Consider the following 20,460-nt stretch of genomic DNA (forward strand, 5'->3'; position numbering starts at 1 on the left):
TGATTGAACCGAGTCCATTTTAACACTTGTAACTTTATAAGTCAACACTTGGAGTTAGATTCGTTTTTAAAGTCACTGGGCACTCGTGAAGAAATTCACAAGTCCACAAATCACAATGGAGGGCCGCAGTCACTGTCGCAGACTCTCGGCTCTCTTCTCTTTCAATCTCTTGTCTTCTGCTGCCGTTTCTTCGAACGATCGGTATTTATGAGATCTTCATTAGGCGCCTATTTACAATATAAGTTTCTCACTTTTCGTCTATAAGAGCTCACTTTTCCAGCTATTATTCACGTTCTACTTTTCAATGCGTTTCATTCAATGGTTGTTATGAGCCTCGTAACATCTTCTAAAGGGGTCACTGTGTGAGGTCAAGATTTCTGTTTGCCCATATATTCCATTATCCTCTGGCCTCAATAGATTAGTTCGACCCAACTTTTAACCTTCGTACTTTGGTCTTCTCTTAATGCGATACTGAACAACACTTTTAATTAATATAACTTGTTTTCGATTTCGCTAACGTCTCTCGAGTCTAATATTTGTCACTTATTCTCTGTATGCCCTTGTTCTTATGTTAAGATATTTAGTCTCTTCGATTATCGATTGCTTCTGTTATATATGTATATATATATATATATCATATATATATATATATATATATATATATCTATATATTATTATATATATATATATATAGATATATATATATATATATATATATCATATATATATATATATATATATATAATATGATATATATATATATATATATAATAATATATATATATATATATATATATATAATATATATATATATATATATATATATATATATATATATAATAGAATCCTGGTTCCTGGTTCCTAAGCGCTCACTCCACAAACACAGTTGGGGGCACACTACACTGTTTATGAGGTGCAAAGCCTCATTCCCTTAATTGTTTACTTTACTCATTATTCAGTTTAACTTTACTTTATGTTACTTCAAGATTGATCTTAATTCATGTCTATTATCCCTTGTTTGCAACCAAATTAACCCCGAAAAATAAAAGATATTTAAATGAGATACAATCCAATACTTCTACTTTACTTTTATCCCAACTCCATGTCATTTCTTCTTCTTTATAACTGACGCATAGCCGTGCTACTTAGCTTTGACATCCATCGCTTTCCAGGTTAAGAACATTCTTAATTTTGAGGGCTATCCTTATATATTCTCCCAGTTTTCTGTTAGGGAATATCAGTGCCCCTAAATTTATATCTTGATCCGATTTTTGTAGCAATTTACACATGAATAAATGTTCAGTGGTGTCCTCCTCCATTCTACATATTTCAATCGATGCTTTGCAGTTCCCCAGATAATCTTCTTCGATCATATCTTTTATTAACAAAGTTGCAAGGCCCCCTTCTTTTTGTTCACGGCAGCTACGATAATAAGAAGAAGACAGCTATTTCTGGAGCCAGAGCTAGTTTCTGTTGCATGCCTAACTCGGATCATTCATTTCTGGGAATGTAGTCAATCTTCAACTAGAATTCGTACACAGCCATTCATTAGTTTCAACATAATGCTGCTGACAAACAAACTTAACCAAAATCATAACTTCCTTGGTGGAGGCTTATAATAATAATAATAATAATAATAATAATAATAATAATAATAATAATAATAATAATAATAATAATAATAATAATAATAACAATAATAAAATTAATCAGATGGTGCTCGTTCAAAAATGTCTGACCGGCGATACTTATGAACTGATACTACTATGCAACAAATGCACTTTATAATGCAGCTCTCTTTATCATGCAGCGATCAAATCATGTGATGAGACCTACGACAATTCAAAATACATATACCTCCTTGGTTTAATAACAATTTAACAACATTCTTCCACACCAAAGTGGCCTGTTTTTATTTGCAAAGGCACCAGATCCAAAAGGTCGTGATTATTCTTCCACGTTTGCACGACGGGGTGTGTATAAAGGATGGGCAAAAATGACTGATTTTCTCAGTTTCGATGAATCGCTAAGGTCTACTTGCTTGACTCGGCCTCACTCAGCTGATATGAAGGCGCTACGTAGGCGGAGTAACGGATAGCAGCATCCACTGAATCTTTTATTCCACTTCACCTCTGACCTCTGGCACGCTCTGACCTTTTCTGTGCCTCTGAAGTCCCTTCACTTTTCATACCTTCGGCGACAGGTTTCTCATTTCCTTCTGAGGATAAATTGCTTCATAGCCCTCTGCTCTACATAATACGGTGTTCTCATTACAGTGGCAAATTGCAAGAGCAGTTAAAAAAAAAAAGTTCGTTGCACCAAGCTAACCCATCTAAGTTTTAGGTTGAAATCACAGACTTTTGGCAGCTTAAAACCCGTACTTCATAACCAGGACAGTTATGATATAATTTGGCTATTGCAGAACAGTTATCGTAATCATCGCAGCGTCGACCTCGTACGAACTATACTCATGTATACATGCTTCCTGTATACACATGAGATTATATATATTATATATATATATATATTATATATATATATATATATATATATCATAAAACACACACATACACACACACACACACACATATATATATATATATATATATATATATATATATATATATATATATATATATATATTAGCATTAATCTTCTGTAGTCTAAAAATTCATTTAGGAGAAGATTACTCTCCCTATGACCTTTTCATTTTGAATACAACTCACCACTATCGACATACTGCCAAGTATATAAGCCAATAGTTAGTGCAACTGAGTTTGACTGCTCATCACGTATGAATATGTTCTGTCTCTCGAACATTGTGCGACAGTACAGTTGCCTTTCCCTTGTCTCTGATTTTCGTGAGTGACCTCCAAACCCTTAAACAGGTACAAAAGATTTTCAAGGAAAAGGCCCAGTTTGTTGAAAATAACAGCTTAAACACATCCATATCGAGAGCTTCAGGAACTCTAGAACGTCTCACATATGAGGACTGGGCTATTTTAATATTTCCCTTTGACAACAAAAGACCCACAAAATCTTCCAGAACACAGGTAATAAACAAAGCATTTTCAGCAGCTACGTGAACAGTCACCAATCTTATATCGTAACCGAAAAAATCTTGAAGAGGTGCAAAGCTCACTAGATATTCTTTTCAGTTCATCAAGCTTACTTTCTCTTCTGGCAATGATACTCAGTTACTTTTGGATTGTTTAAACTTGTAACTTCTTAGAATAGAAATTTTTGGATTGGATGAAGTCCTGAGAACTCGTTAATGAGTTAACAAAAACTAATATTCGAACATGAAAAATGGACTAATCTATTAAAAATTGATGGAGCGACTGACACATGGAGCACACAGACAAATTGTCTATGCATGCACCAACTTCTCTAAGCTCAATTTGAGGCAACCGAGAGTACCTGTCTAAAGTTACTCTTAATATCGAAATATTTAATAGAGCTCCTTTTGTCTGTACAAGTGGAAAAGAGAAAAACAATATGGTAGGGCCATCACTCAGATGAGACGGTGCCTTTAAGATTAATGACAGACTCGCAAAAAGGTTTGTCTCTTTTCTTACCTGTGGTAGCGAGGTACCATACAATACCTAGTTTAACCGCAGATGACAATCCTTGTGGCGTCGCTGAAATTGCAATTATAGACCACTTGCACAGTGAACTTTTACTGACTCTATCACACGGGATTGGTTGTCAACAAAAGGTGTGAGACAAGGCATGAAACAAATGGATAACAAAGAACGAAAGAAATAGTAATAAAAATGAATAAAAAAACGGAAAAAAGGAAATGGGGTTCATGTGGAAAATTAGTTGCATCTTCCTAGTAAGCAAAAGGAACAAGCTATGTTAAATATACTAAATATAAAAATTAAAATTCATAAGTCTTGGATGTCTTAAACCAACTAACTTAAATCCTAACACTTGTAGTTCAAGTGGCAAAACAACAAGATAGTTCATACTTAATATCATAAATATAATTAATGTTATGCTAATCTACAATCTCTAAACTATTTTTGTAATACGAAACATCATACTTCTTATATTGTAAAGTAGATGAGGGAACTTCAAGCAATTACATTGAGAACCCATAAAGCAAATTCAACATACAAGTACTTAAAGGAAGACTCTCGGTTGTTGAAATAATCTGGGAACAAAACAATGGAATTCAACTAAGAAAAGAGCATAAGTCAAGGTTAGGACTGTAGTTCAATGAATAACAGCCTCAAGTCATACGAATCAAGAGAGGTCAGCTCAAACAACAAAGAACAATAAAAACTCAACTGCAGGAGAACAGTGAAACAAACAAACAGTATATCATAAACAGAGTGGCTCATTACAGTGAATAGAAAATTGGTTGTGGATTTCGCTTGGAGGAGTCACACAGCTGATTAACCACTGCCCATGACAATATTCAGCAATCATTTCATGTTTATTTCAATGAATTTATTTGAAACATTTCAAGTTATTTAATCTATCAAGAAAGAGGAATGAAACAAATATATCACTTTCCATCCAAGCTGCCAGTGAGAGGTGTCCAAGTGGCCATTAACTGGCCTGAAGTGGCACTGGGTGACCATACTCCACAGAGCCTTCATCAGTAGCAGAGCTGCAAAAATCCCTCTCACTGTTCAAATGTCAGCTAATTAGATTAGACAACCCCATCAGGGTGCTGATGATACTTCTTGCAATTTTCAGTTTCTTTGAGAGTGGGATTCTTTGGTTTTAAACAGCAGTTACCAGCTGCTATGATGGATGGACCTGTACCATTCCAGAGAAAAGTAGGTACTGATGTGTCCACATGTGCAAACTGTTAAGGGGTGTTGCAAAGGTTAGAATAGCTGGGCTGAAAGTCAAGATTTGTACTGCAATAGGCTTGAATATCTTGTTCCAAAGGCTGAGAAAGGGTTATTGCTTAACGAAGAAAAATTTGGTTTAAGGGAATGGGTGGTTCTCCAGTTCATGGTACAAAGGAGAAGGATGGCCATATCCTTGTCTTCTGTGAGGAATGTCTTTCATTTCATTAAGGATGGTTTCAATTGGTACATGGTCTTGAGGAGGCAGACTGTTGTCTCGTAAAATGTTCTCATCTACGGTACTCGAGGCATCATAAAGCACAATATCAGGCTGCCACTAGTCAATTCGTTTGGAACCTCAGGTTCTTAACTAAACTCCAAAAACTCGGTGACAATATTTGCAGCACTTTCTGAGACATATATAGGGGCAAACATTGATGGCCTTTGAAATACTTTAATGTACATATAAACTCCTTTGCAGTGGCTGTCTCACAAAGGTAGAGTGCAATTTCCCTTGTTGGTTGCAGTGATGGTACAGATAAAAAAAATCCCCTTCCAGTACTGGAGAGGCAGAGAGTTAAGGGGTGGGAGGGAAGCACACTCTGTACGACTGTTATCAGACATGCAATGTCTGATAACACTGATAGGTTGTAATGTCCTACTGGCCCAAAACTGCTTTCTGATGATGGCTACCAAGGTATTGGTGTCGCACCGAAAGTGAAGTTCATGGTAAAATTTGACAAGAAATCGCCACAACAAATGTTCATGACTGACAGGAATGTGATGTTTGTTGTCCTGACCTATGTCAGTAAATAGAACCTGACGTCTGCAACAAATCATCCATTGAGCAGGGTCTTGCGGTGTTGCATCACACTTGGTGACCTACTGTGTGAATTTTTCGTGAGAAAAGTTTGACTGTGATAGAAATCCTGCTATGGGTCGTTGCCTTAGAGTAGTGACAGTACTCACAGGGGGACCAAGAGTAGGGCTTCTTGTGATGGCTAGTTTGTGCTATTCCACAAACAAGCTGGTTAGAGGAATGGCAATGATGAGTTATTCTTCAAGAAGGTAACGACGTTAAAGTGTTCCTGTGCATGAACATATGTGTGAAAGTGGTTTGCCTCTATGATGGAGGCCTTTACGGTCAGTGTCTGATGTGGCGTCCTTATCCGCAGAACTCCATTCTAAAGTGATGGAATAATGTGGCCAATCTGGTACATAAAAAACCTGGTCAATTTGCTTAAACACAAGCACAATTGTGGTCAAGTGATAGGTAACATCCCGTACTCGGAACTATAACAAATCATACAACTAGGGTGAGTGGTGAGCATTAAATGTTGTTCTGGTCATTTTCATTTTTAAAACGACATAGTTCCAGTTACCTGGGAAGTTACAGGTCTATAATCTTCACTTTTCCTCACAGACCCGATGGTGAGGAAGATACGAGTCTATAATCTTCACTTTTTTTCACAGACCCGATGGTGAGGAAGATACGGGTCTATAAACTTCACTTTTCCTCAGGGATACATTATTGAGGTAGATACAGATCTGTCATCTTCACTTTACCTAAATTACAATGACAATGACAGTGCCCTTGGGGTAATGTTAGCTGGGAGAGTTGCTGCAGTGGGAGTATTAATACCCTGGTTGCCACTGGGTTATGTTATCATTGCTGCTGAGGCAGCCTGTGGTTTCTTGTTGCCATAGAAGGTCCCTTTCAGAGAACCATGAAAGACTTATCCTCACACCCAAATGTAGAACCCTGGTTAATGGAAACGTATGGTGTTAGCCATCACAGTTCTGCTGAGTGGCTGCCTTCCTTGAAACACCAGAAACAAATCCAAGTTGAGGAACCAACTTACTTTAGGTAGAAAAATATTTGATGCCGCAGTCCCGTGACAAAAATAAAATTGCTGAGAAGCATGGATAAGCTTCTTGGACAAATATTAAGCTATAAACACTTTATGCTTTATGTAGAGACCTGGAGGCCTGATGATTACAAATACATTCAAGGGCACTCCTGTAAGTAATTCTCAGTCTCCTAAACCTTGCAGAGCATTAGCAGAATGACTTGAGTGCCACATGAGTAGTTATTATTCCAAAATTTAAGTGCATCTACCACGGAGAGAGTAGATACAAGGATAGGATTTGATATCTGGATGACTGTGACTTATCCCTTCAACCATCAGGAATTAATGACAAAGCTCTCTCTCCCTCCCTCCTATGAGTGTGTGTGTTCCTACTGCTCTATTTGATCGAATAGTTGTTTGATATCTTCATGTGCACTTACTGATCACAGATAAGCGCGCTACTGTGAAACTTTTGTGAATTCCATTGACTTGTAATGTTGCTTTCAGGAACTGCTATGGTAATGTCTGGAGAGCACACATTTCATTTTATCATTGTGTATCGAATACATATTCTGGTAAAGAAGTCGGAGTTGCAAGGCCACGATAATCACGTTATGTATGTGGTCCTGTAATCTCATGTAAAGGTGATCAGTCATTTAAGCTACGACTCATTCTCAGTATTCTTTGGAAAGGTATTTTGTTCCTCACAAAGAGTAAATCCTAATGAACCGTTTCAGTCTTTTCCAAGTGTTAGAGCATGAGCTGTGGTAGGAGATATTTTTACCATGTACAGTATTTGTAAAGTTTCTGCAAGTGTACCTACTGATACTCATTCTGGTGTCATTCTATCGCGGTATCTTCGTCAAAACCAAAAACAATAAAAGAGCTAAAATCGTGATACAATACAGAGTTGGAAAAAGTCGAAAGTGACACGTAAGTGACTCACTCAGTTGCTGCATTCTGATAATGATGGGTAACTGAGCCAAAGGGTTAAGGGCAAGTTTTCCTCCTTGATCGCTGGTAAAATGAACATCACTGATAGCCTTGGTCTCCATTTTTATTGTGTCACTTATATTCATTCTCATCTTTCAATGTCAAATAATAATCCCCCAGATGAGATATCTAGAGATAAATATTAACCTTTTACTGCAACTTTTAAAAACATAATAATTACTCTAACCTGTCAATCAAGATAAGCCAATCAATAAAAGCACTGGAATTGAAATAAATTTCAGGACTTCGTCAAGATTGGATTCTATACTGCTCGTTATACTTCATTTCATATCTGTATCACTTGGTAATAAAAGGTTATCATCATTATTTCTCTATAAAGTAGTACTACAGTGTATAACTTCATTTCCTTTTTGTTTTCAATTTTATTCTAGGGTCGAGTGACAAAATATCACCCTGCCTGTTCCTCATGCCTGAGATGGAAAATATGAACTGTGAATAAATGATGATGGAGTGCTAAGATTAAAAACACACGTATTGCAATTTGCGGGAAGGTAATTATCATCACAAGCCAAGGGGACCCCTATAGTTGGAGAAACAAAGTTACGCGGCCAAGGTCAGGTCTACAATAAGGAAAGCCGTTCAGTTCAGGAAAGGAAATCGACAAGTAAGGAATATTCTCAGAAAGAGAAATAACAATGAAAACACAAGGTAAGTAACAACAAGCAAATACATATCAAAACAAATAAGACAAATTAATAAATCATAGTGATCTATTAGCAACAGTAAGTCTTATAACATCAAAACAAGGTGAAATTTTGTCTTACAAATTAGGTAGAGTAATAAAAACAATGGCCATTTTTCTTTAGTACTCTCAATTTTATCCTGCGAATTACGGCAACTACAGACGAACCTCTCTTTGAAAATGACAGGGGATAGAGTCAAGTCCCTTTCTCTTTGGAATGATTGGCTACATTCAAATCTTGTCCCACCGAAATCCTAATTCAATTTCGGTTCTGAAAAAATACAGATAAGAACTGGATCACAAGATATAATAACTTACATAGTGATGAAAAGAGAAAAAGGATTTGAGTTTAAATACTGGGAAGTTGTAAAAAATATTTTTCCGATAAAATCAAAATCGCCGACGGGGGACACAGCTACTATTCTCCACATTTAACACATAATAAGGGTTAGCGGTAGACTTCAGTGATGGGTGGAGTTTATGGCGCTTGATCCAGGAATTTTTATTGTGAACATTGTTATTGCAGGGTGGAGGCAGGTCATTGTAGTACATCAAACCACCAGACACTACAAACTAGACCATACACATATCCTCCAACTGCCAGCAGGCTACCTTAACGACGTGTTGGTCTCAAACACACACACACAAACTATATAATATATATATATATATATATATATATATATATATCTATATATATATGATATATTATATAATTATTATATATATATATATCATTAATATATATATATATATATATAATATATAATAATATATATATATAATATTATATATATATATATATGTGTGTGTGTGTGTGTGTGTGTGTGTAGCGCAAGTGAGAGGAAATAAATAATGTACTTTGCTGAATGAAATTAGTCTCTTCCTGGTTCCTTGTTGTGGACTCGACACAACAAGGTCTGCACGCACACGATCTCCATACAGATAGGGCCTACGCAGTTTGTTTTAAATTCATTGTTCGGAATCGCTTAAGCCTACAACATACCCTCCAGTTTATTTTTGTAACTTCAACTTATTCCTTGTTATTAGCAACTCTTATCACATTTTTTATCTTTCTCATAAAATCAGAAGGTAATTATTATGTAACTTTACATTACATTATAAATTTCAAATGGCACACGAACATCCAACGATGAAAACTACGTGAGATTAAAGTTTTGAGTAGGATCGGACCAGAGATTCCCCGCTGCTCACTCCCGTAAGCACAACCGGTTTGCTCATACTTTTTAATCCATTTTCTTGATCAGATATTTTGTAGTTCCCATTTCTTACGGAATAAATCGTCTTGTGACCAGATCTCGCAACCTGAATGGTCATGTAAACTTCCTTTATTCTCATGGGTTTACTGGTTTCCCCCGTGTTTTGCTTTCATTACCTATCTACTCTTGTATTCTCCTGGTCTTTTGCTTGCGTTCCTTAGCATATCTGTTTTTATATCCTGGCCACGTTTTTTTACTGATAATAAACGCTCTGTTATAATCTTTGTAGAGGGTACAATTTCATGTTTATATTTTCCTCTGAAGTTCGCTTTTATAACCAACGTGTTTCATGGAGTTCTCATGACAAGGGTAGCCTCCTCTTGACCTCATTTCTTGAAAACAGACGTGTGAGCTATTTCCTTTTAAAATTCTCAATTTATTCCTCGTTTTATTCTGTTGTTTCTTCTGGATTTTCTACAGTTCCCTATTTAATATATATTTTTTTCAGGGCTTCTTCCAAGCTATATTTATTCAGCAAGTGTTATGAATAATCTTTAACTATATCTCTAACCAGTCTTTTTTTTCTGCAGGGTTTATGATGTTATGACATGAGCGTATAGGACACTTTTAAAAATTCTGTTCTACAGGACATTTACCATATGCCTGTTTCTGGTATCAGACTCCAGTATAGTATCGCTTAAACATTTTCTTTAAATCAAACCTCTGTTTACAAATCATCAGTTCCGTAACAGGAACATTTTTAATTTGTTAAGTGTCAACGTTAGAAATGTGACCAGAACCGTGTGAGGCAGAGGCTTTTTATAGATGGTATTAACAAAAGATGTATTAGTAATTGTAACTTTCGACATTTAAAAGCAATTATAGCCTTTATTTATGTATACATAACTTTTATCAATTATACTAAAACCCAAATGAGATCTGGGTACGGTCATAAATAATTATCACAACACGGGGAGGAAGCTTTGCGAATCACTGACAGTCAAACCTTCTTGATTCCAAGTCAACATGAAATCCGAGGACCAGCTGTCAATCCTGTCACAGTTATATCAGGTACATTTTTATCTTTCCATCATACACACTTTCACTGGTTATATAATATGAGCCTACATGACCAATTACTAACCAAAACAAGAAATAAATAGCTTCATGTACACTAAGTCTACGCTTATGAGGATAGCTACTCGGCCTAAACCGAGGCTAGGTATTCCTATCCTAACTTCTACTATTCAGGCTGGAGATGAGGTCCTAACGGTCTCAACACTTTCTCCGATTCTAAACCCTTTTTATTTCTATTTTCGGTAGAAATAAGCAAGAGCTCCGCATCAGGTATTGCTAGCTACTGTGGAAATTTATTTTTCCTACTACCTAGTAGTATTTTGGTTGCTTAGGCTAGTACCTAGGGTAAACAACCGAGTGGACTACCTGGGCCAGTCTTGCCCGCTCATTGACCCACCTTTCTGAAAAAGTACTTTAACACATCCTGACACCAGAGATGGACACCAGTCCCGAGTCATTGGTCGTGGAAGCAACACCTCAAGACCTGTACTTTCCTCTCGAAATAAGAGTTTTCTCCTAAAGTACAAAATAATGTCATAGGCTAATTTATGATTAAAGAGAGGTTAATGAAAGTCTAGCCACACACAGTGCAAACTTACCTCCATGACGCTTTCAAAACTTTTACTTAAAACACCTTAAGTGTAGAAGATTGATGCCATCTCGATGTTTGCCGAGTCACTTGTGTCAATAAACTTTCCATTTCCTGCACTAAATCCACACACCACTCGTTACCCATAGATGCTGGGACACTTTCTTAAATGATGACGACGATTGCCTTGGAGTCCAAGGAAACTCGTGATTTTCTGGGAGGAAAGAAGAAAAGTGCACTAGATAATTTTTAAATAAGTAGTTAAACATCACTGTAAGGTTATGAATTACATAAATGAATTACGCACATCATTCTACAAAAAACTGCATTACTCTATGTTATATGGTTTCTGAGCAATACATAAATACTTTTAATGGTATACTGGACCTTTTTGGACACCCTGTACATTAAGACGAAAATTGTTCCCGCCATGGCTTCCCTGTCAACAAACTCTCAACGCATTTCAAGAGCAATTTGGAGTGAAATAAGAAAAAAATGTGTACAATGACAATCAAATAAGCAATGTGAAATTTCATTTGTGATGGTAGTAAGGATAAAACCACCGATTTCAGGGTAAAAATGCATTTCAGTTCAAACCATGACCCCAGGAATAAGACGTCTCATACTTTCACTAATATAGGGAACAAAATGTTGTTTTATTGTGCTGATTACAACTGCAGTCTTATACATATATATACTAATATTATTCAAATGAGTGCTGGGAAGGATGTGGTCTTGATGTTGGAGACGAAAGGGACCAGATGTGAGTAGACGGCAAGTTGGATTTAAAAACTGCCTTGAAAACATATTGTACGAAGACCTCACATGCTTATTTTAGTTCATATGGCGCTTTCATATATCCCATTATGTTGAAGAAAATTTAATCTATTTAATGGTATGCTTAAAGATGTAATTCTATTCATGTTTCACCAATTAAATATAGAGTGAAAAAGGGTGGTCTGCGTGAGTAAGATGGACTCAAGGCGGTTGTTTACCCTATTGAGAATTTTCAGCAATTTTTTGTCAGTAGACTTTAATTAACCTCAGAAGTTGTATGCTGGCCATCCTGGGATGCTATTGTGCCTGTCCAGTGTTATAGGGGAGCTTTTCGTAGAAATTGAATTTCCCTTACTCCAGGCACATAGCCTCCCAGCCAAGTAACATGGTGTGCTAGGTTAGGTTAGGGTACAGTTCCTTTTATAATAGGTTTCCTTAGCCAGTCCCTCCTTAAACATTTGGCTCCCAAATGACATACCTATGCATGCATGCAACTATTCCATAACAACATGGCAGCCCAGTTCCCCCAACGCTTTCCCCTATTAAAAACCCCGCTTTCCCAAAGGGTCCCCGAACCATGTTAGGTGGATATGAGGTTAATGATAATTGACCAACAATAAACTACATCAAATCCTTCATCAACAACACTAAAAGCACATATAAGAAAAATAAATTTCCAAGGTAATAGTCCATCCAGAGTGGTTGCTTAGAATACCCTATTTTCAAGAGTTCAACAACTTAACATTGTATGATATTTGGTGTTATGCCAGCCTTATATATTCAGGCTATACTAGGCTAGCCTAGTTTGATAAATTTCACAAATTGTCTGTAGGCTAACTAAATTCACCATTGAAATATGGTTTTGATGGTAGTTTTTCTTGAGCCTTGAAAGTTAAGTTCTTCAAATATCAGCCCTTTCCCTACAATACGTTACAGGGCCGCAGTGGGAAATCAGTGTATTTGGTTTTGGGAAAACAAAAAGGAGTAATGAAATATAGGTGCTGGGACCTCTAGTGTGACAGTCTTAGCAAGACACTGGCCATTGTTTTAGATCAGTGCACTATTCCCGTACATATTGTTTTTAAATTTTAGATAGTACAGTTGACCCCTGCTATTCGCAGACTTACGATAAGCGGATTTTCCTGTGGGGCTTATATACTTAATATTTGCAAAAAATTCACCTATTCATTATATTTTCACCGTGAAATATTCACAAATTACTGTATTTCATATAATTTTCCTGACTAAATGCACTTTTTATGATAAAACTAATAAAATACTCTGTTATAAGCATTTTTAGAGGGGGTTTAAGTATTTGTGGATTTTAGATATTCATGGGGGTGTGGTACCCATCCCCCGCAAATATGATGGGACGCATCCCCCATGAATACGGGGGAACATTGTACACAAAATCATCCTGTGCAACTCCCGATACTTCCAAAGACGAATCAATGGAAGAAAAGGAAGGAGACAGGGCATCAAAAATAGCAGAGGGAAAATTTCTGGAAGAAGGGGACGTCAAACTGTCCACTCGGCGAGGCGAGAAACCTTCCCAAGGAGGATAAGTAGATACTCCACAGTGCTCCCTTTCCTTGTGGAAAGCCTTCCACTGCAACACAGGCCATGAACGACACCCTAGGCAAGGGTTAGTGATAATACAAAAATTGGAATGGCACTTACTGCAAGTGGTATGGGGGTCCGTAATGGAAGATGCCAAAAACCTTGGACACATGCGTTGACAGGGCCTAGAACTCTTGTAGGAATCCATGATAAAAGACAAGCAGCACACACTGAAAGCAAAGCACAAACAAATCACAGGCTAACAAAGAAACTGGCTTGGGAACCATAGCACAAAAGTGAGACTACTCTCCAAGGCAGTCAAAGAAAGACTGGTGCGTTAGGAGGTTCCAAGCCTGGTGGGTGACCAGCTTCCACCTCGTATACGCATGAGTTGCCAGATGCCACTGATGCCTTGCTTTTACAATCTTTGATTGTTTTAACTAGTTTCCAGCTGGCCCTAGAAGATTATCCTATTGTTAAGCCTGAAGGTTTGTTAGCTATGAAAAATACAAATTGATTAAAATTTTGTCATGTTAAATAGCAGTACTTGCTGGAGTTTGTGACAGTATGTAATCATAAATTGTCCATTTACATTTATTACTTCAAAAGAAATACTGCGTGTATTGATTTTTTTTATTCATCGCATTGTTTAACCAATAAGGATAATTATAAGAGGTATTTGTTCCTATATGATATGCAAATCCTCTGTCCTTTACATATGGAATTACTTTCAGCATAGACTTGAATACAGCCATTAAATTCTTGAACAAGGTGGTTAGGCAATAACTACCTTCTGGTAGCTCACCTGCCTGGATGTAAACACTCCACTTTGCTTTCGGCCGTCTCCATTGAAGATGTATGTTTGTGAGCTCTTGCTGACTGCCATTAATCATGATTTCCCTGCGGGATCTTTCCTTTTAATTTTGAATATATATTTATATTGTGTTTGATGTCAATATTAATTGACTTTAATAATTAATATACAAACCCAATTTTTGTGATAACCTTGCTAGCCGCCTTTCTACATAGTTTCGCCCTTTAACGTCAAGGCGAGACAGTGTATTCATTTGTTATTTCGCTTACGCTTTGGAAATTACCGAAGGGATCTTCGGAAGTTTGTCCTTTGTTTTTCTTCCGGTATTTACTCTCCTCTTTTGTACTTTTGCTAGCTTATTGGATGAAGATTGGGGGGGGGGGGGGGGGGGGGCGTTGTTGGTGTTTGAGGGATCTCCTCTCATTTCGGAGAGAGGTGCCCTTGGATGTGAGAGGAGTATCCTTATTTTTTTTTTAAATCATATTTCCCTTTTTTTTTTACTGGCTAACAGTGGTGATAGTTGATTACAGCAGTAGATGGTTGGATATCTCTGTGTTGGTTATATCCTAACCTTGGAATTGTACTTATAATGCGTAGCATGCTGTGATACTGGTCCTTGAGTGTATGTACTTTTCACTACTACTGGAAATCCTTTTAATCTGCCTCTGTTATCCTTGAGTTTCATCATTGGCCAACACCTTTGCGGCTGCCCTGTGATTATTAACTCTGCTTTTGCTAGTAAATGTGCCTCATCCTGTACAAGAAGTCTTGCAGAATTTGGAGAGGAAGTTGAGGAGGAAGAGAGCTCGTCAAGTGTTGTCATCTTCCTCTTCGTAATCATCATATTTTTCTTTAACCTCCTCCCCTTCGACTTCTAAGGGCCCCTGTTGAAGAAGGAGAAGGTAGTATCCCCTCCCCCCCTAAGAAGTCTCATCCTGGGACTTCTAAGGGTCTGTCTCCTCGAATTGAGGAGGCAGTTGGGTCTTCCGCTTTCCGGGGACTAGTGTGTCAGGAGCTGTAGAAGCGCAAACTTTGGTTCGCACTCCTGCTGCTAGTCCTAGAGGTTTTGTCCCTAAGACTAGTTCCGTGTCGGGCTCTCGTTCGCGAGATAACCCAAGTGCACATAAATCTACAGATTCGTGTGCATCTAGAGTCAGTGACACTGAGTCAGCTCACCGTCACGACTCTGGCATGGAGCGGTTACCGGTGATCACTCTCACGGTGATCGCTCGGTACTCAGGGTTGATGTGACGGTTCCGTGGGACCGTGCACGCTGTGAGACCAGTAGGGGTCCCCCATTCAGTCATCTTGAGAGGTTTTGGCCTCGACAAGGACCGGCCATCGCCAGTGAGATGTACGCTCAACTTCACCCAGACCACGTTTGTGTGGCCGCCTGGTCCTGGTGGTGGCGAACATTTCTCCTGCCGTGCAAGAGTTTCATAACCCTCCTCGGGTAAGCGTTTCTCCATGACGATAATGCTTTCCTAGACTCACATTGCAGCCATCGCTGCACTGACCGCAGGTTGATAGCTGCCTGTGACTCGCTTCTGCTAGTTACGCTAGCAGGGCGAGTGAGAGCGTCTAATCTTCCTCACCTGTTCCCTCTCCTTCCTATGGCTACACCTGGAGGGGCCATCCATGAAAACTGCAGTGGAGTTATCATGTTGCAAGGAATGTTCTAAAAATATTGACTGCATGGCCTCACTGGACAATTCTGCCTTGGTAAAATTAAAATTTCTATAGAATTTTACCTCTGGAAAGTTCCAGGGGGGATTAACTGAATATTTGTTCCTACACGTAATACAAACCCTTGGTCCTTTACATAAAGAATTACTTTCAGTGCAGCTGGGAGATCGGTCGTAAGAGAATAACAACAAGGTTGTTAGGCAGTAACTGCTCGTCCGATAGTCGGGAGTCCCGCCTGACTGGACATAAACATTCCACTTTGCTTTCGACTGCCATCTTGTGCATATGGTCTCTCTGTCTGCATCTGTCGTCGTTCTGTGAGAGTGTTCCTTTTTTCTGAGTTTTTGCATTTGAATGTATTGTTTTGTTGTTTGCCTGAATCTATAAGATAATGCAAACCCAATATACTTAGATAAGCCTATTCGCCCCCATTTATACAGCGTATTTGCCCTGGAGTGGGGGCCAGAAAATGTTGATCCTCATGCCCTTTGCGCTAAATGCCTAGGGTGTGAGTGCTATAAGGATAATACCTGTGATACATATATCTCTTGGTCGGCGGAGCAGTGGATGAGATAAGAGAAGAGAAGCGATCACGGGGAAGTCATCCAAGGCTTCTTTGGAGGACTACACGCCCCCGTCGACTCCGTTGGGGGCCAACCCTTCATCTTCCTTTCTTCCTCCCTGTAAGCTCCCCCGTCTTGCTCTTTCCCCATCGGGGGAAATGTCTCCTTCCGCTTCTTCGCTTGATTCGTCACCTGTTAATATTGTATAAGTTCCTTTGAGAAAATCATTGGCTACACTATCAAAAAACAGGTTTTGATTTAGGAAAAACATATTTTGGGTAGGTGCTTTGAGTTTTGAAAACTGTCTGCTTTCCCTGACAATAAAGACAGGAATATCTGGTGGATGATTTTTTTGCAGACCTGGTGAGTAACAGTGTTACTAGCTCAGCCTACCTGTACCATTGTTGCCATATTTGTGAAAGAGCAGGCAAGTGGCAGTCATCTGAGTAGCCACTATTAGCAGGATAAAGAGCCTTCTTGCCTTGAGTCCAATTGTACGTATTCCATCACCGTATGTATCAACAATGGTACGGTCCAGTCTAGGCTAGGTATGCTCTTTATTTTTTGTATTTGAAAAGTTCTGTGTTATGTAGCTATGAACTAGTACTTTTCAAGGTCATGAAATTACAACCACAAAGTAAGACTGAAAGTAAATGAAAGGGATCAGCTTGGAGTAAAGGTGCTTCAGTCACCTGGTAACAGCTAACTAGATATCGGAGTGAAGGACTTGGTATGATTTACACAGAATAGTAAAAAAAAAAAATCCCAAAACTAATCTGTATTTACATAATGTGAGATATTTTAAAAACATCTTATATTGAGCAGTATTCAAAATTTAACATAGTAGTTGCATGAAAGTTTGGAATAATGTTATAAAAAGAAAACGAAGGAAGTGATACTATTTTAGTTGTATACTCCATATACTTTAAATGTATTTAAACTATTATTTTGTTTCAGAGACTCAAAAAGACTGAACCTACAGAAGGAGTGCTTTATGGATTACGTTCCACAGATGGAACCATTATCGCTGTTGCCATATCTGCAAAATCTCCTTCCACCAAACATGACGTGGCTCTTCTGTTACCACCACCTATCACACCCCTAGGAAAGTTTTTAGTTTGCAAGGGTGACTTTACAAAACCTGAAGTAGAGGTATGGAAATGGTATTACATAATAAGTAATACACATCTATATGCCATTATGCACTGTTGTTCATTTCTTTTTTATCTACAAACTGTGACTTATTGAAAAATGTGAAAAATGAGACTTTGGTCACAGTCACAATCATTCTCTCAAGTTCAATTACTTGCTTATTTACACAATTGTGTTGTTAAAAAATTATGGGTTTATCTAACTGATTTTTGTTTATTGTCTAAAGCTTCATAATTTTTGTTTATTACCATAACACTGTAGTATGCTGTCTATTATTGCTGGCATAGATAATGGTAGGTAATAAAATTATTTGTCCCAAATTTCCTTATTTGCTAACAATACATCTTGAATGATTTTAGTTATCTTTGTGTGATGTCCTGTATATTTTCTTTTGACAATGGAGTCAGTATTCTGCATTTTGCTCATATTGTAGACTTGCTACAGCAAGTTTGAGAGGAAACTCATGTTAGATATTGCCATCTAATTCATAGCTTACTTTCTGTGTACGTAATGACAAACTATATGCAATATTTTATGCTCATCTTGTTAGCGTCTATTAATTTCTTGGAACTAAAAGTACCCAAAAAAAGGTTCTCACTGCAATAGGAATGTAATGACAAGGCAAGCACAAATGAAAAGGGAGAGTTAATCCTTCATGAGAATGACGATTTTATGCTTCACTGTATTTTGGATGCTTTTCCATTGATTTCTGCCTCAGTTTTTGCATTTGGGCAACCACTGTTAGAAACTAAATTTAACAGGCAGTCCCCGATTATTGGCAGAAAAGCACCATTAACCGAAACTGCAATTTCTTGCACTTATGGTGCCTGGTACCATAACTCTATTATCGCGCCAAGTGGAACTTGTTGTTGTTGTTGTCTAAGATTAAGCTGGCTTTATGCCAGCACGGGCTCTTGCTCAAAAGCAGCCCGTAGGTCAATAAGTGGAACTCAGCGTATGGGGCCATAAATTGCCGATTTTACGGCGCTAGAGAAGTGCCATTGAGCCAGATCGCCATTAATTGAGGCCGCTGATAACCAGGGACTATCTGTACTGTAATCATTGTTCTAATTAAACTGCTCATTATTAATAATAATAATAATAATAATAATATGTATGGTTAAAGAGAACGGCAGAATTAAGCGAGTTGATTATATTTATTGTTTTTTCTATTTTTCTTTGAATTCGCTTCTCAGACTCAGCGATGTTTCTTATTGGGAATTTCAAAACAAATTTAAAAATACTGAATGTGATCTTTTATTTTATTAAAACAGGATCTCAGGTCCAGGTCAAGCAGGGATCGTCATCAGTGCCGGTATTATTCTGTAGGTGTCGTTCAATTCTGTACCGGGGTCATCTTTGGCTTACAGCTGGTGTTGATCGTGGTCTAGCTGGTACCACGTGATGTTTCAGCCTTCTCGCAGGTCATCTCCTCGATGAGTCGGTTGAAGGACAGTACAAGAGAGATTGCGTGGCGGTATTTATGGCAGCGTCGACTTATAGTTGAATTCTCATTGGTCGGGCCAGTCTTGGACGAAGTTGTGGATCTCGCATTGATGGTCGCAAAGATTCTGTTGCATGAGCACCATCGTAGTGTGCCTGGGGGTGGAGATCAGGAATTCTCTCTGTAGCACGAGTCCTATCATCCTGTGGGGGCTCCTGATTATCTGGCATTGTCGGGGGGTCATTTGCTGTTCTCTGGGTGGCAGTCAGAAGGAGAAAAGTTTCCTGAGTGATATTTAAATTTGGTTTCTCCTTTCCTATATGGAGGGCTTCCAGGAGGCACAGACGTCAGGGATCCATTGTCTGGTCCATTATCTCGATATTAGGGATAATATAATTTCTCTTTATTTGTTTGTTATGAGCAGGCCTGGCATCGTTAAATATGGCTCCTTCTTGAGCGTGGCAGGAGATTTGCTTCAAGAAACGCATGGAGGTCATACCAATGTATTTGCTGAGGCATCCTCAGACTGGACATGTGTATCGGTAGACCACACTTGTCTTCTTCAAGGGATCCTGCAGGCGGGCCGAAGGGTTGTTTCTCATCACCGGGCTGCTCATCTTTGTTTTATAGTACAGTAGTACCTCGAGATACAAAAGGCTCAACTTACGAAAAATCCAAGTTACGAAAGCCAATACGAAAAATTTTACTGCTCTACATACGAAAAGTTTTCAAGATACGAAAGGTTGTTGCTATAAAGTCCCGAGATTCGCCCGGACCACCGAGAACAATTTTAAAACTCCCGCGCCGCCAACTGAGTAAACTCGCCACCATCCTCCCGCTCTCCCATTGGTTCCTGATGCTAGTCACCCCATAAGGTCCTGCTCTCCTATTGGTCAGCATCTACCCCTTGTGCTTTAAGTATTCTATTGGTAAAAGGTTGCTGTAAATTGAAAAACTTATTCATGCAATACATTTAATAAGAAAAAAACATTAGGTAAAGATAGAATAAAGAATAGAAATGAATGGTTATTATACTGTTTGGTAGTTTCAGTAGTTGAAGAGAGATAATGAAAATTTATGGCTTACTGTGTAAAAGTGATTGCTTGGCGATCGTTCGATACTAGTAAGTGCTGGATGTAAACAGACGTTTGGAAGCTTTTTTTTTTTTTTTTTTATTATAGTTAATGGTTACTTAATAATTATTTGAAATGAGTACATGCAATA

The 20,460-nt window shown here is 38.1% G+C and overlaps 1 protein-coding gene and 1 long non-coding RNA gene across 4 annotated transcripts in view; one reads left to right on the forward strand and one right to left on the reverse strand.

The window, feature by feature from the left end:
* Positions 1 to 20,460, reverse strand: part of LOC135217867 (uncharacterized) — a 333,302-nt gene that overhangs the window by 129,103 nt on the left and 183,739 nt on the right. The window lies entirely within an intron of this gene.
* The window catches only part of LOC135217865 (ufm1-specific protease 2-like), a 33,495-nt gene continuing 23,418 nt past the window's right edge, over positions 10,384 to 20,460 (forward strand). The window contains exons 1-2 of the mRNA XM_064253886.1: positions 10,384 to 10,645; positions 17,598 to 17,792. Coding sequence (XP_064109956.1) covers positions 10,601 to 10,645; positions 17,598 to 17,792 — 240 coding nt within the window. The 5' untranslated portion in view covers positions 10,384 to 10,600. The remainder of the gene's footprint in view (positions 10,646 to 17,597; positions 17,793 to 20,460) is intronic.

The sequence above is a fragment of the Macrobrachium nipponense genome, chromosome 9 (assembly GCF_015104395.2).
Source record: "Macrobrachium nipponense isolate FS-2020 chromosome 9, ASM1510439v2, whole genome shotgun sequence".
Lineage (NCBI taxonomy): Eukaryota > Metazoa > Arthropoda > Malacostraca > Decapoda > Palaemonidae > Macrobrachium > Macrobrachium nipponense.